Genomic DNA, 17,620 nt, shown 5'->3' on the forward strand with positions numbered 1-17,620 from the left:
CATGTACAGGTCTTGAAAGCTGCAGGTCAGGTTTGGCTCCTATCGAACTTTGAATTCTCAAGATGGATCAGCGCACAATGATCTGACCGCGACTCATTCGGAGCATCGAATTGCCTTCGGGAGATGATCGACGTCAAAAAGAGTCTCCAGAAGAACGGGACGAGACCATCTACAAACGCGGAGGCAGAGCAATGTCGCAGCCCAAATTTAAGAAGCTTTGCCCGAGCCCAAGCTAAAGAACAAGCAAGATATTAGCAAGAGTGTTGAGATGCACGTGTAAGAGTTATGTTAGAGAAGTCTCACATCAAAAAACTTGCGTGAGATTAACTCATTGGATTAAGCTTTTGAGTAAAAATGGGTCCAACAAAATATATTGGCGGGATCGGCTTTGGACTTCCTATTGGCAAGCAGTAGACTCTCGGTTCTCGCTACATCAAGATCCGATCATATTCTATGATGCACCGGCTTGTGCGATGGGACGAAATCCGTGGCCGAGGGGACAATCAATTTTAAACTCTTAAGACCAAAACGCAAAATCCAGAAGATAACCGCCTTGTCTTTCCCTAGTTTTAAGTGGGGAAAAGAAAGATTGGACCAATTTAAATCTGCTCACATGTCCAAGAGCCTTATGTCTGCAACAAGGAAAATTTAAAAAAAAAAATTAAAAAGAGCAACACTATTGCCACTCCCATTTTGACAAAATCACTCCTATTTTTAATCAATAGACCTAAAAACCCTTATCTCTCTTCAAGTTATTGTTTCTTTTTTATCAACCTAAACAACATAACTGCCTTTATTTATATTTTTCCTTTTAAATATCAAATTCACAATATAAATATCAAATTACACCCAATGAAATATTATTCTACAATGCATCATGCTATCACTTTTCCTAGAGAAGTTCCTTATTCTTAATTTATGATATCATGCTTTTAATTAGAAAAGCTATATAAAATGTTATAAATTTCTAGTTGTAACGACTTATGAACACACAATTAATTAATTATTTTTTATGAAATAGTTTGAGGGAAACTTTATTTCAAAGTTGAAATTTAAAATCTATATAATTATCTAGCAGATTTTGATCTTGTGGGTGATTTTCAAATGGACTTGCAGGTTTCTAAAGTTACAAATTGCTTATTTGTGCTTTTTTTTAGCTGTTCACATTTTAATATCAATTGCAAGATGGGGTTGAAAATTTATTTACACATTCTGCACTTTCAAACTCGCGTAAAAATTTTTTAGGGGTAAACTTAAAGCATATTTTAAATTTTTTATCCACTTGCTATGAGATTAAATTTACCATCGATATTAATTCCTTTCTTTATATCAAGAGTTGAACAACACGAAATTTCAATTTTTTTTCTTTATGTGTTTAACCTTTGTTAATACATATCTAAATACAAATATATTCGACATTTTATTATGCTTTTAACAAATTAATCTTTTTCATTTTCTGATCAATTTTCCTTTTCCGTTTTTATCAAGATCGAATAAAAATAAAGGTAGATTTGTGGATTATCCTGATAAAAAAAAAAAGAAACATTTAATTAAAGAAAGAGGAGTGTATTTTAGTAAGTTAACTAGCAGAAAGGAGTACCTTCGTCAAAATTGGAGTGAAAATAATGCCGCTGAAAAAAAATTCAATTTATTGCACTTGTGCTTAATTGAGTCCAAAGCATTATAATTTGGCCAATTGAGTCCATCTAACCAATTTTGTCGGAAATCACTAATGTGGATGTTAGCCGTCTAACGTGGCATGGCCGACGCCGACACGGATAATTTTTACAATTTTTTTAACCATTTTTTTGAAATTTTTTATATTTTTATTTTCTTTCTTCGTTCTTTTTCCTTTTTCCACTGAAAAATGAAAAGAAAATAGATAAGAAAATGAAGATTTATAAATAAAAAAAAATTATCCACGTCGGCGTTGATCGTGCCATGTAGAACAGCCCCAAATTGATTTGAAAGATTATATTGGCAAATTGTCAAAATTTTTAGGACTAAATTACTTAAATTAAAAGTCTTAGGATTAAATTGATATAAATACAATAAATTTAAGATTTTTTTTTTTTATAATTTTCCTTGTCTGCAGCAACACCTCCTTCTCCATTGACTATGCCGAACTGTGGTCTATAACTGTGGCTCACGGTGCTCTTCCTAGCCTTAGAGCAACTGTTCATAGCAGTTATGGTTATGTGGCTGCCTTCTGAGTGAAAAGAAGCATAGCCTATAACCTTCGAATTATGGTGAGAACTTTTCCACGTAGAATCCAATGAGAAAACCTTTCCTACGACACTTTTCGCGATCTTCTCGTTCCATTTGACAACGGCTTCCTTGCACGACAAACGACTTCATCCACATTTTGAAAGCCTCTCTATGTCATTAATTGAGAACAAGAAGTGTAAGTTATGGCAATTGGTAATTAAGAATAAATCCTGGTCGCCTCATCTACCGACCGCATATTGTTTTTCTGGGATAAATCGTTCTATCCCAGTTAGATTCTCTTTCTTGACTTATTTATTCATTTTCCACGAGGGGAAGAAAAACCACAGGGTAGACCCCCGTGTCTCCGGCCCCCGACTGATTCTACCAAAGAATTCAAAGGTGATGTGATTGGATTTGCACTAACAAAAACCATAAATTTCATTTTCTTGATTATGGTTCTCGACGGAAAGTACTATTGAATTAAACTTTGAAAGCGACTTCATCCATACTTTGAAAGCTTCTCTCTATCATTTATCGCGAACAAGAAGTATAAGATGTTTTTTCGGTGAGAATTTCGTCCGGTCCTTGTTGTCTCCGACCGTCGACTAATTCTGCCATAGAATTCAAAGATGTAGTGTTGGGGAGCGCATAGCAAAAACCCGATATCTTTTGCTTGGAGAGATCACGAAGAGAAAGCCCAAGTCTAAGCCCGTTAATATATCCAGTTGGACCTACCTTCATTGAAAAGCTTAAGCCAATGAGTTATGAGTCGACTGAAATATATTAACTACTTTACTCTATACCAACTCTTCGCTGTGGGATGTCTCTAGCACAACTCCGGAATAAGATATCCTTATACATGAGAATACTTGGATTAATAGGGAGATTATTAAGAATAAACTCACACGTGAGGGGGTGATTGTTAGAGAAATCTCATATCGAAGAATTGGCATGGAGTAAAGTAGCTAATATATCTCGGTTGACTCATAATTCATTGGCTTGAGTTTTTGAGTGAAGGTGGGTCCAGCTGGATGTATTAACGGGCTTAGACTTGAGCTTCCTCTTCGTGATTTTTCTAAGCAGAAGGTATCGGGCTTTTACTGCGTGCTCCATAACATTATGTGCAACCATAAATTTCAAATTCTGGAATATGGTTCCGAGGGAAAGAACTATTTAAACTTTGAAAGCAACTTCACCCACACTTTGAAAGTTTCTCTATGTCTTTTATGGAGAACAAGAAATATAAGCTGTGGCAATTGATACTCACAAATGAAACATGGCCATCTCATCCACAACATTTTTTTGTGAGAATTTCGTCTTGTCCTAGTTGCATTATATTTTTTAACTTATTTATTCATTTTCTACGTGCATAAAAAAGACTGCTGGATAAATCACCGTGTCTCCTACAGCGGCTGATTCTACCATTAAATTCAAAGGTAAAGTGATTGGACTTGGCAAAAGAACACGTAGAGTGCTAATATTTATGCACGATGCTCATTTTAGTGCCAATATTTTGTTATCACTTAATGGCTAATTTTTTTAAAAAACGGTTATTTCAACGCCAACTCGGTGAGCATTGATGAAAAGCATACGTGGCATCTATGTGACTCGCTGGAGCATCCTAATTAGCAAAAAAAATTAAAAATCAATAAAAAAAATCCACGTAATATTAAAAAAAGTAAAACTAAACTAAAAATAAGCAAAAAAAAATTTAAAAAAAAAGTTGAAGTTGCAGCGGCGAGGGCTCACACAGCCATTGCCACTGCCGCCCACAATCACCGGCCGACATCAACTGGGGGAGTGCTTGGGGCAAGGTGTTTTGGAGAGGGGGGGGTTGTAGTGCCCCCGACGACCCCTGCCGAGGCCAACCTCGCCCCGATCTGGGCAATTGGTACTCAAGAATGAACCTTGACCATCTCATCCATAGCATTGTTTTTTTGTGAGAATTTCGTCCCGTCCTAGGGACATTATCTTCTTTGATTTATTTATTCATTTTCTATGTGCAAAAAGAAGACCACAGGTTAAACCACCGTGTCTCTTGCCGCGGCTGATTATACCATTGAATTCAAAGGTGAAAAACCATAAATTCCAAATTCTTGAATATGGTTATTAAGGGAAAGTATCATTGGTTTACACCTTGAAAGTGACTTCAACCACACTTTGAAAGCTTCCCTCTGTCATATATGGAGAACAAGAAGCATAAGCTGTGGCAATTGGTACTCAAGAATGAATCCTGGCCATCTCATCTACAGCAATTATTTTGTGAGAATTTCATCCTGTTCTAGTTTCATTATCTTTTTTGACTTGTTTATTGATTTTGTACGTGCAGAAAGAAGATTAAAGGGTAAACTACCGTGTGTCCTACCGCGGCTGATTCTAGCATTGAATTCGAAGGTGAAGTGATTAAACTTGCTCTAACAGAAACTACAAATTTCAATTTATTGTATATAGTTCTCGAGAGGAAGAACCATTGATTTACACTTTGAAAGTAACTTCAACCACACTTTAAAGCTTCTCTCTGTCATTTACGAAGAACACGAAGCTTAAGGTGTGCCAATTGGTACTCAAGAACAAACCATGACCATCCCGTCTACAACATTTTTATTTGTGAGAATTTTGTCCTGTCCTAGTTACATCATTTTCTTTGACTTATTTATTCGTTTTCTACATGTAAAAAGAAGACTATAGGGTAAACCACTGTGTCTCCTGCCGCGGCTGATTCTACCATTGAATTCAAAGGTGAAGTGATTGGATTTGCACTAACATAAACCATAAATTCCATATTCTCGAACATGGTTCTGGAGGGAAAGTACCATCGGTTTATACTTTGAAAGTGACTTCAACCACACTTTGAAAGCTTCTCTCTATCATTTATGGAGAACAAGAAGCATAAGCTATGGCAATTGGTACTCAAGCATGAACCCTGGCCATCTCATCTACATCAATTTTTTTGTGAGAATTTCGTCTTGTATTAGTTACATCAACATTTTAAACTTATTTATTCATTTTTGACTTGCAGAAAGAATACTATTGGGTAAACCACCATGTCTCCGACCACCGACTGATTCTACCATCGAATTCAAAGATGAAGTGATTGGAGTTGCACTCACGGAAACCATAAATTTCAAATTCTCGAATATGGTTCTGAGGGAAAGAATTATTGATTTAAATTTTGAAAGCGACTTCACCCATACGTTGAAAGCTTCTGTATGTCTTTTATGGAGACCAAGTATAAGATGTGACAATTGATACTCAAGAATAAACCATGGCCATCTCATCTACAACATTTTTATTTTTTTGTGAGAATTTCGCCATCTCCTAGTTACATTATCTTTTCTAGCTTAATTATTCATTTTCTACATGCAGAAAGAAGACTATAGGGTAAGCCACTGTATCTCCAGCCGTAGCTGATTCTACTATTGAATGTGAAGGTGAAGTGGTTGGATTTGCACTAACAGAAACCATAAATTTCAAATTATTTAATACCTCGAGGGAAAGTACCATTGATTTACACATTGAAAGTGACTTCAGCCACACTTTGAAAGCTTCTCTCTATCATTTGTGGAGAACATGAAATACAAGCTGGGGCAATTGGTGCTCAAGAATGAATCCTGACTATCTCACCCACTACACTTTTTTTTTTTCTGTGAGAATTTCATCCTATCATAGTTACATTCTCTTTTTTTACTTATTTATTCATTTTCTATATGCGGAAAGAAGACCACACGGTAAACCACCGTGTCTCCGGCCCCTGGCTGATTCTACTATAGAATTTAAAGGTGACATAATTGGATATGCATCAACAAAGTCCATAAATTTCAAATTCTCGAATATGGTTCTCAAGGGAAAGCACTATGGATTTATACTTTGAAAGCGACTTCATCCTCACTTTAATGCTTCTTGTCATGTATGGAGAACAAGAAGTATAAGCTGTAGCAATCGGTACTAAAGAACAAACCCTAGCCATCTCATCTCATCCACTGCGATTTATTTTTCTATGAGAATTTTGTCTTGTCCTACTTAGTAGTTACATTCTCTTTTTTGACTGATTTATTCATTTTCTACGAGCAGAAAGAAGACCACCACGAATGCTACCGTCTCTCCAGCGCCTTGTTGATTCTACCATAGAATTCAAAGGTAAAGTGGCTGGATTTGCACCAACAGAATCCATAAATTTTAAATTCTCGAATATGGTTCACAAGGGAAAGCACTGTGGATTTATACTTTAAAAGCGAGATCCGCATTTTGAAAGCTTCTCTTGTCATTTATGGAGAACAAGAAGTATAAGCTATAGCAATTGGTGGCCGAGAATAAACCCTCGCCATCTCGTCCACTGCACTTTACTTTTCTATGAGAATTTGGTCTTCTCCTAGTTATTCATGTTCGACGTGCAAAAAGAAGATCACAAGGTAAACCACCGTGTCTCCACCGGCCAGCTGATTCTACCATAGAATGCAAAGGTGAAGTGGTTGGATTTGCACTAACAGAAATCATAAATTTCAAATTCTCGAACATGATTCTCGAGAGAAAGTACTATTGATTTACACTTTGCAAGCCACTTCATTCACACTTTGAAAGCTTCTCTCTTCATTTATGAAGAACAAAAAGTACCACGTTATGGCAATTGGTACTCAAGAACGGACCCTGGCCATCTCAGTCACTGCACTCATGTCCTAGTTACATTCTCTTTTTGACTTATTCATTCATTTTCTATGTGCGGAAAGAATATGACAGGGTAAATTACCGTCTCTCCGGTTCGTGGCTGATTCTACCTTCGAATTCGAAAGTGAAGTGATTGGATTTGCACAAACGAAAATCATAAATGTCAAATTCTCGAATACGGTTATCAAGGGAAAGTACTACTGATTTATACTTTGCAAGCTTCTCTCTGGCATTTATGGAGAACAAGAACTATAATCCGTGGCAATTGGTACTCAAGAATTATCCTTGGCCATCTCGTCCAACGCACTCTGTTTTTCTATGAGAATTTCGTCTTGTCCTAGTTATATTCTCTTTTTTAATTTACTTATTCATGTTCAGGCTTGTGGAAAGATGACCACGGGGTAAACCACCGGGTCTCCGGCCCCGGCTGCTTCTAGCATACAATTCAAAGGTGAAGCGATTGGATTTACACTAGCGAAAACCATAAATTTCAAATTCTCGACTATAATTCTGGAGAGAAAATACTATTGATTTACCTATCTCGATAAAAAGCCTAACCACCCTTTGACTTAGAGTGTGCTCCCAAACTGACAGGAGAAGGTTCTTTCTTAAGTGTAAAGTTTAAACAAAGCCAAACATGAGTCCCTCCTGTATTAACATCCAGTTAAGACTGAGCACACTTAGATGGGATTTCATAATACATCTAGCTTTTCTCTTCTACATTTTGTGCAATCTTGTACAAGCCAGGGGCATTGTTAGTATTTTTCCCTTGCACGGTTGGATGAGTTCTGAGCAAGCTTGAGACTACATCAGCCTTCTTATATGACAGGTACCCGATAAGAAATTAAACCACTTTGCAGTGATATCACTCGTTTGGCACAGCTGGGGACTCAGCATGGAATGCCAAAATCAGAACCAAAATGAAGTTGCCAATCTTGCTATTTCCCAAACCAAAACCAAACTAACAAACTGATAAGATCGAGAATTTCAGGGCCGATTCAGTTTGGTTTGTTGATTTACCTCAAACACCATCGCAGTCTAGTCCAAACGCTAACTAAAGGCGGAGTCGGTTTTTCGTACAGTTTCTGCCTTGTTGTATGAAGTATAATCGAACCACCCTCAATTGTACACGTCTTATGTACCACACAAAATGATGTGCCAAACAAAAGCGCTGACAAGTTTTTACCATGGTTTTAGATCCCCAACTGGACCGGCTGTCCAGTTCAAGACCTTTTCGCTGGTCTTCAGGTAAACACTCTTGTGGTGCGGCAACTTCCGAGCTAGTCCGTTGAGTATCTGGTGGAAGGCGTCTCCTGATTGAGCAGGTTGAGGGAACAGCATCGCCCGTTTCATCGAAGGATTTGCGAGAAGCCTCTGCTTTCTTAAGATCACTTCTGGAGAGATAGACGTCAGGATCGTGTCTAAGTCGGGGACGTCTTCCTCGGCCACAAAAACTCCGATTTCCTCCCATGGAATAGCGTCTGCGAAAGGCAGGACGATGTCGTCCGCTATGATCACGGGGATGCAGCCGAACACGACGGCTTCCACGAGCCGAGGGCTCCAGGGGGCCCACCCCAGCGGGCACAAGCAGAATACGGCCCGTTGCATGTCTTCGTAGTATGTAGTTGGATGGTCGGTTGAGATGTCGAAGAGCGGATTGTCCTTGAAGTTCTCCCAAACAGCTGCCCTTGCTCCTCTATTGGGCAAACCAAAGAAAAGGTCAAGGCAGCGCTCACACCCAACCAACACAAAAGACAGCTCATACGAGAGTAACAACACTTTTAACTCTAATCACTTTGTAAAATTTCAAAAAGAGAATTAGATTTGTACCTTGCATAATAGCCACCTTCAGGGTCATTGTTCACGTCATAAAATAAGCCACGGAAGTACACAAAGATGGAACGAGGAGTGTCTTGAGGAATCAGGTGAGCCTGCATTTTCTGAGGAGGGGCATAAGGAGGAATTGTTATCGAACCTTCCTTCAAGCACACATGGTTTCTCTGTCCAAAAGTCTGGACTAAAGTAGCATGCCGGAGTAATGACAGAATTCCACGGTCAATAGCTTTCTCTTCCTGCGAAAAAGATGCCCAGCAACAACCATAGATGTGTCTCAGCAAGACCAACTCACCCACTGATCTTACACATTCACGAAACAAAAATTTGCTCAGAATAAACCAATGTGTAGAGGATTTTCGATTGGATCATATAGAGACAGCTACCAAAAACCACCATAAATGATAAGCCTCCATCAGCCTCATCTGTGTCTCTTTCTTCTTTGTGTCAAAAACAAGGGTAAAGCTGAGGAGAAACTACTCATATCACAATTCCTCTTTGAGTATATATAAATATTAGATCAATTAAATCTCAATCGGACATAAATATCATCAACATTATAAGAGCTGGGACTTCATATCATCTCTTTCTGTCTTCAAACAAAAATTGAAAGGCTTTATTTGTCATGCTACATCTAATCACAGTACTCTAAACCAGGAAAATATAGAGAAAATTTTACCTGATAATGAAAGCACGCTCCAAAATCATGTGGTACAACAAAGAAATGATCTGCCCCTTCTGTCCGATTCCAATATGGCCATTTTGAAGAAATAAGTTGGATTGCACTTCTCGTCATTCTAGGAGATTTGAATGGTAACGGCAAGCCGGTGGGCGTAAGATCACATGTGGTGTATATAGGGGTATAGAACCAGTCTGCTTCCTCAGGATTAAGAGTACGAACAGGGCTAGATAGAAGGAATCTATGCATAAAGATTTCAGCAGCAAACATATGGTTGAGGCATCGAGGGTCCTTCTGGAGGAGTTTTTTGTTGTATTTGCTTGGAAGCTCGTAAACATACACTTTCAACCTTCCCACTGGATTATCCTCAAGGACGTCACCCGCGCTTCCTGTCAATCATTATCCAAACCACAAATAAATTCCCACCTCTCACAGATATCAAGCATCTCACATCCATGTGAGAGTCCAAGGATCTTTACAAGATTTTAGCAACTAAACTAGAGTTTCACGTAAAAGCAGGTTCACAATTGACAGCGCCCAGAAAACGGAAAAAGGTCTCATTTCATATCTGTCAGTTCATGTAGTCAAAGAATCATTCTTCAACAATCTGGATGTGTCAGGGCCTAATACACTGTTAAACTCCATAAAGGAATCCTACGAGATATCTAATGATCTCTACCTCAGGGCACTAAGGCAATCTATAAAAACAAATATCGAGTGTAATAACCTTTATCCAACATGAGTACTGCATCAGACTGCCAAATTGGATAAGATTGCTTCATCTACAAGCTGAAAATTAATCAACATCTCCCACCTCAAGAAAAATCAACATCTCTTATGGGCAATATCCATCCAAGAGATGTACGTGAACTGCTTAAGAGATGACTTCTAGTCCTATACACATTACATACAATGCATCTCATCCACGGAGGAACACAGTCAATCAATCATCCGTTATGTCTCCGGTCACCGGTCTCAACACCCTCGTAAGCTGCATCTAGGACCACCCTTAGCTCAACATTTTCTAGCCCTCTTCCAACATCAAGTACTGATAAATGTTCCACAGAAGTGACCACTTATCAACCGAAGCTCATAGCACAATGACATACATCACGCAGAACAAGACCAGACTCACGCACATTTAAACCATTCGGGGGAAAAAATCCCATCTCTCGACCCGGATCATTACCTGAAATCCGCTCCGTGTGCGCCCTCTGCTCCGCACCAAGACTCTGGGCAAACGACCCAACAAGAGCGACCGCGAAAACCCACAACCAAGCCCTCATCTTTCGACCTCCAACCCAACCCTGAGGGCCAAAATCGGAATGGGTCTCAGAGGTTTAGGTGGGAAGGACGACCATGGGATCAGGGCATTATATGAAGTGAAGGGTCGTCGCCATGTATCGGTGGGACGTCAAAGGAAGGGGGCGGCAGTAGTTGAGGGGTTACCTTAGAGTTTAGTCTTCAGTCCCAACGGGACTCTCGCTGGAATATGAAATGGAGGTTTCCAGGTCAGGGGATTGATGGGGAGAGTTCAAGCGAATTTTGCTTCAAGAAACAGAGAAGGATGCGTTCGGAACGAAGCTTTGTTTTGTTTTCAAACGAACCAACAACGTATAAAAAGAAAAAAATGTGAGCTTGGGTTTTCCATGAAAGCTGTGTTTCTTTCGCCAGTTTGATGGCAAGTCCATCTCATTAGCTCCGACAAACAATTAAGCAAATACGTGTATAATTAATTAATCAAATCAATTAATTAAGTACGTTCTCGCCTCTAACCCTTACTAAAATACAAAGGGAGGGCTTTGCTTTTACCTTTCCTTTCTTTTTTGCTAAAATTTATTAATAAGTAGTCTTAAATTGAATGGATTTTTTTATCTATTTACAACTGATATATGGTCTCCATTTGTTTCACAAAAAATGAATATTGTTAAAAATAGTTACCTAAAAATTTGTGGCTTACATTGCTTGAAATAATCAGCCATTATTATTTTCGTTGCGGACGAACAATTCGTGTATCAATATTCCGTGGAGGATGAAAAATTTTCTATTAATTTATCTTTGTGAGCGATATGAATGATCATTTTTTAGAAAATATTATCCAAATCGTTCTTTTTTTGTGAAACAAACGGAATCTTAATTTGTGTCCGTATTCGTAGATCTGATAGTGTCGTGACTCGTTGAAATTGCTCGTGAATATGCCTCGTGGCATTTGAATAATTTGATGACAGCGATTGTAAGCCGAACATTGAGTTATACAGTGATATGTATGATTTTTTTTTTATTCGAATGTATATGCTATATAGTTTAAGCCCCATATATTAAGTTATTTGTGTGTATGTCAAATGTCAATAGTATTAGGATGAGAGCACGTTCCACGCCTGTGCATAAAATTTTTTAACAAGAAGCGAGATTGTTGGAGGATGGAAGGAATGAGAAGAGACAGCGTTGGAATATATATTCTATTCTATTCTATTATATTCTATTATATTATATTATATTATATCAACTAATAAAAGCCTATTTAAATTAATTATTTGAAAACTATATCGTGAGCCCATGTCATGCGTCAAGTCCCCTCGCCAGGCCCAGCCCATTCATTGTTGGGCCTCAAGAAGATGGTCAGCCTCGCCCAACAGGGCCACCAAGGAGTCCAAGTCACTCCATGTTTCTAGCCGAACTGGTTGGCCGCTCCTTAAACAGGTTGCAAACTTTAGCCACTTTGGATTTTGACTCGCGTTATCTTATTTGCAAGATCGGTAGAGTATTTCATAAGCTTGAAATTTACCTATCTGGGTGTAGGTTTCCCGGGAGTTACCGAAAAGATATCACTCGCATGGACGAAATTAATAAGCGGAGACTACGATCGAAATTTCTAGTTACCTTGTTTTGCAATTGAGGAAAAGATGAGCAGGGTCGCAACCATATACAAGTGGAGTGCATAGTTGTAAATACAAGAAATCCGAGACCTCTAGTAACTGTGACCTTTTAACAACTGGTCACGCTTACTGAAAAAATTGACGAAAGATAGAATTTGGTATTACTGGAGACAACTTTACAATTGAAAAAAAAATGGAGAATTTTTTTCTCAGTTGGTCAGTCAAAGTTGGAATTCACGTGCACCTAGTTAATTTGAGAATCTAAGTATTAAGGGGACATTGTCTCAATTTGACACTCCAAGTTCCACACCTAAGTAATAGGTACATGAAGGTTTCTTTTGTAGGGTTTGGCCAATTTAGATTGGGTAGTCATCCCAGTGCTGTAGCGGGGATCTTGGAAAGCTTGAACTTGAATATACATGTGCGAAAGTCGACCTTGACCCATAAGATGTTAAGTTTCAACCATAGTAACTAACAAAAACCATAGAAGACAGTAGTGCAGGATATGTGGCGCGAAGGAAAAACGAAAAAGAATGAAAAGAAAAGGAAACAAAAGAAAAAATTAATAAAATTGCGAAAAATTATCCACGCCAAAATCGGCCGACGTGGAGTAGATCGCCATGAGGATTAAATTGGCAATTCGTTAAAAAAGTTTATGACTAAATTGACAAATCATCAGAATGTTTATGATTAGCACTACAAAAAAACAAGCCTTTAGCCATGAAATTTGCCACGAAAATTTTGGCAAAATTCGTCGCTAATGGATTTTGCGACGAATTTTGCCACAAAAAAAAATTTGTGGCTAATACGACGTCGCAAATATTAGTGACGAAAAAATTTAATTTCATTGCCAATTTGTGACGAAATTTGCGACGAACACAGTTTGTGGCCAATTTGCGACGAAACATTATCGTCACTAATTTGCGACGACATTTGCGACGACCGTAGTTGATCGCAAATTTGCGACGACATTTGCGACTAGAAGAGTTCGTCGCAATGGTGTTCGTCGCAAAACTAAGGCCAATTATAAAGTTTTAGACCGTATTAGCGACCAAAATTGCCACGAAAAATTTTGGAAAAATTCGTCGCTAAATTATTTTTGCCATGAATTTTACGACGAAAATGTATTTGTGGCTAATACGGCGTCGCAAAATATAGTGACGAAACAATTAAATTTGCGTCACTAATTTGCCACGAATACAATCCGTAGCTAAATTTTGCGACGAAGAGCGTATTTCGTCACAAAATTCCGACAAACACTCTTCGTCGCTAAAACATGTTTTAGTGGCTAAACTTAGCGACAAAAATTATTTCGTCGCTAAATTTAGCAACGAATATTCGTTGTCGTCGCTACATTTAACGATGAAAAATTTTATTTCGTCGCTAAATATTAGCGACAAAAAGTTTTTTCGTTGCTATATTTAGCGATGGAAAAATATTGTTTGTCGCTAAGTGTAGCGACAAGATTTTGTATTCGTCGCTAAATGGAGTGACGAAGAATTTTTTCCGTCGCTAAATTTAGTGAGGAACATTTACGAGGAAAGTGAATTTCGTCGATGAATAGTTGATTTTAGCGATGAATAGTTTATTTCGTCCCTAAATTTAGTGACGAATTATTGAATCCGTCGCTAAATTTTGTCGGACAAAGAGCAGTTGATTTCGTACCCTTATTTGCGACGACTTGTCATGAAAATGTAGCGACGAATTTTTTTTTTTTGCCACAAGCGTTGTTCGACGAAATTTTTTTTTTTGCCACAAGCGTTGTTTGGGAATAAATTTAGCAACGAACTTCACGAGAAATATTGTTCAACGACGAATTTTGCAACGACCGGACATGGAGTGAAGTTTGCAACGAAATTTTATAATTTGTGATCATACAATAAAATAATTTCTTGATGACCCCTCCTATTAGCTCTCTAACCAATCAATTCCTCCCACCCCCAAAAAAAAGGAAAAGAAAATCCACTTTCAACCTACTTTCCTCTTCTTTTTTCCGCACCTCTATGTGTGCCCTCCCGCTAGTCCACGTAGAACAAAATTTTGCATCGGGTGCAAGGTATGATGCTTGGGGCCACTCTGCAGCAACAATTTGACAATCGCCTAAGTCCGTTTTCACCCGAGCCCCATATTGAGAGAACAAATTAGTCTGCAGAAAGACAGCAAAGGGAACATAAAAGGGGAGCTCCCCGGGTACAAAATTTGTATGCCCAATATGCGGAAGTACGTGCCAGGCCATCAACAAGCAAGCTTGAAAAGATTTAATTGCTAGAACATCTTGATCTTCATAACATGCTTGCGATATGGGAATTTAAATTTATTCAAGAAAATGAAGCTATAGGCATGTAAATATGCTCTATTCAAGAGATGCTTTTGTAAATGCAGATACCAGGACATCTTTTGAAGGTCTTGGATGAGAACAAATCATTTGATCTGCAAGCATCAAAAAGGTCTTCAAGGAAAATTTTCTACCACAGAAGTTAAATAGATCTCAAGACCGGGTCCAAACAAATCCATCACAAGTATATTGAATTGTCCCTCGACACCAGACCATCTCACATTCGGAATCCCAGCTGCAAAAGGCAGAGAATAAGTAGTTATGGTAATAGCATTGACGGAACAACATTGAATTTAAAGCCGTGGAGAAGGAACCATTACTTTCTCCTTGCGGGATCCGATACACTTTTGTTTCATATAGCAATTGAGGATGCTTTTTTTTTTAATTGTCTCCTGAAAATCAATCAATCAGAAACATAAATGAATCAATCAAACTATGTTGTAATAAGTCTGTCAAACAAGTTCAAAAATGACAAAGCCCGAAGAAGATTATAGACCACTCACAAGCTTGATGGCGACCTCTTCATTCGTCCGTATATGAGTACCTGCACAACCCATCCACATGTCAACCAATACAGCCAAAAATTTCAACAACAAAAAAAGGGTGGGGGATTGGCAAATCAAGGCAAAAAGCGATTCGAAACCCTAACCTCCAATCAACGACACGCGAAGAAGAAGAACCATGCAAAACTCCCGTGTGCTAATTAGCCCAAATCGGGCTGCATGATACTATCGACAAAATCATCATCAGCAGCGGGAATCTCATCCTCATTGTGTCGCCCATCATCGTGGCCATCACCTATTGCATGAGTGGGAGGTATAGGAGGAAGCCGATGTTGATTTAGGTTGAGGTGTCGCAGGACCAATTGCATTTGAGCCTCTAGAGATTTATGTTCGGTCTCCAGAGATTTATGTCGAGTCTCCAGAGATTTATGTCGCCGATTGACTTGTCTGATTTGCTCATCCTTTTGTGACATTTGTTCTCCGACCGCTTTTATTTCTTCGTCCTTCTCTACAAGTATATGTCTCGGTTGGGTCATTTCCTCCTCGACTCGTTTCGTCCTTGAAATAGCCGTGTTGGATGATGAACTTCTAGCAGCCTTTGCTGTGTATATCCTCGACAAGGATCCCATGCCAAATATTTTCCCTCTTTCATTCCACCTGATGCCTCCACCCATAATGCCATATTGTCAGCCGTTGGCTCGGACGCAGCTCCACCATCACCGCCACTAGCAGTACTCATTAAAAGCTCGTCATATTTTTCCTACATCCACAAAATAGATATGAAAAAAAAATTAACTTCATATATGGAACTCCCATAGATATTGAAAGCATTCATGGTTTTTATTCTAGTTTTCATGAAGTTAAAAGTATAACCTTACATACCTTAACAGATTTTGCTCGATCGCGAATCCATGTCTTATCTTTCTTTTGAAATGTGCGTTCAAATGTAGCTGCATACGTCGGTTCGGTCCCCAATTGATGTGCCTACAAAATTGAAACATAAATGAGTAACTGAATTAATTTACTTACAACATATTTAACAGACTTACCATTCTTTTTCTATGCTCCCCAATGTTGATAGAGCCCCCAGCATATGTCGCAGATGCAGACCCTTCACTAGAACTAGAAGCTCGATTCTTGGCATTTTGTTCACTCCTTTGCTTAATTTTTTCACTTTCCCAAGTCCTCTTTATTTCAGCCCAATCATCACCAGTAATAAAATCTGGCTTCACATCTTTTTTCTTTGCTTTATTCATCGCATTGCGTATGTGATCACCGACTTTCTTCTTAAAAACTCTTCTAATTTCATCCTCTTCCGATTCATCCCAAGTGAACTTTCGCTGTAATCAATAGAAAAACAACTGACTTTATTTACGCCGAACTTAGTTTATGAGAAGATAGAACGACAAAACCGACCTTGAACTCGTTCCACCACGAATCCTTCATTTGTTTTGGAGCGCCACTATAACTAATCAACGGCCCCCTCCAATAGTTATTCACTATTTTATTAAGTTCCCGAACAACATACGTAGCTTTCGTGAATCTACAAACATAGACAATTTAGTACACATCCATATGAAAAACCCAAATGAAAGGACGACCCTAAATATTACATTTACTTAAAAAATGAACTACTTACGAATCTCCATATGGGTATATCATGAACCGGTTATCTTCTTCAGCTGTATTTCCCTCATCATTCGATTGTGCCACTGAAGAAGGTGGAATCGAAGCAGATGGAACTGAAGTACCTTCAATTCGGATGTGTCCAAGTGGTCCCCCGAAATGTGTTTGAGGGTCGGAGGAAGGGCCAATGTGTCCATGTTGTCCATCGACATGTGGGGGTTGAGGGTGAGATGAAAGGGAAGGAGAAGAGGAAAGGGATGCGCACAAGGAAGGGGAAGCAGAAGCGGAAGGGCAAGGGGCTGGTCTTCCTTGTGAAACCGCACCACGGATGTGACCTCCACGAGGCTAACACATAGGAAGGTTAGACAAATATCAGCAAGAATAAGAACATGTATTAGAGACACATAATGACGTATATCATGAAGCTTACCATTTTGTTTCGGAGAGCAAAAAGCTATCTTATAGAAAAATTCGAGATGGTATCTCCAAATGAAAAGCTGCAATCCATGAACAAAATCTCATCTATTAGTGCCCAACATACACATCAAATCATCAGCATCAGCTACATGAAAGTCCTAGGCCATTTGATGATTTCACTACGAAGGACATTCTTAACCATCCTAAACTTGGGCCTATCAAGTGCTTTGCAGAAACAAGAAACCTTTGTTATTGTAGTCATATATGATTTTAGGAGATGAGCGATTCATCTCTGGTATCGGCGAGTGCATGAAAAGGAACACTCAATAACAACTTAAACTGTTGAAGAAGACGATAAATAAACACTCAATTTTAGCAGTGTTCATACAAGAACGTGCTGCATTTCATCCATGTATAATGTGAATTAAGCATTCAACCATGATTTAACTAATGACATGTGAAGGGTGCTTAGATATTTGGT

The 17,620-nt window shown here is 38.6% G+C and overlaps 2 protein-coding genes across 2 annotated transcripts; both read right to left on the reverse strand.

Annotated features, from left to right (window-relative positions):
• Positions 1 to 7,779: 7,779 nt before the first annotated feature.
• On the reverse strand, positions 7,780 to 10,960 carry LOC115730163 (probable beta-1,4-xylosyltransferase IRX10). The gene is made up of 4 exons (XM_030660759.2): positions 10,572 to 10,960; positions 9,383 to 9,771; positions 8,701 to 8,942; positions 7,780 to 8,566 (listed from the first exon to the last, which is right to left on the reverse strand). Exons 1-4 carry the CDS (start codon positions 10,666 to 10,668, stop codon positions 8,053 to 8,055), a joined length of 1,242 nt encoding a protein of 413 aa, XP_030516619.1. The 5' UTR covers positions 10,669 to 10,960; the 3' UTR covers positions 7,780 to 8,052.
• Positions 10,961 to 15,628: 4,668 nt separating this feature from the next.
• Positions 15,629 to 16,212, reverse strand: LOC125314951. Its single transcript, XM_048278469.1, has 3 exons — positions 16,146 to 16,212; positions 15,979 to 16,080; positions 15,629 to 15,856 (listed from the first exon to the last, which is right to left on the reverse strand). The coding sequence occupies exons 1-3, from the start codon at positions 16,146 to 16,148 to the stop codon at positions 15,629 to 15,631; spliced, it is 333 nt and encodes a 110-aa protein (XP_048134426.1). The 5' UTR covers positions 16,149 to 16,212.
• Positions 16,213 to 17,620: the final 1,408 nt, after the last annotated feature.

The sequence above is a fragment of the Rhodamnia argentea genome, chromosome 5 (genome assembly GCF_020921035.1).
Source record: "Rhodamnia argentea isolate NSW1041297 chromosome 5, ASM2092103v1, whole genome shotgun sequence".
NCBI lineage: Eukaryota > Viridiplantae > Streptophyta > Magnoliopsida > Myrtales > Myrtaceae > Rhodamnia > Rhodamnia argentea.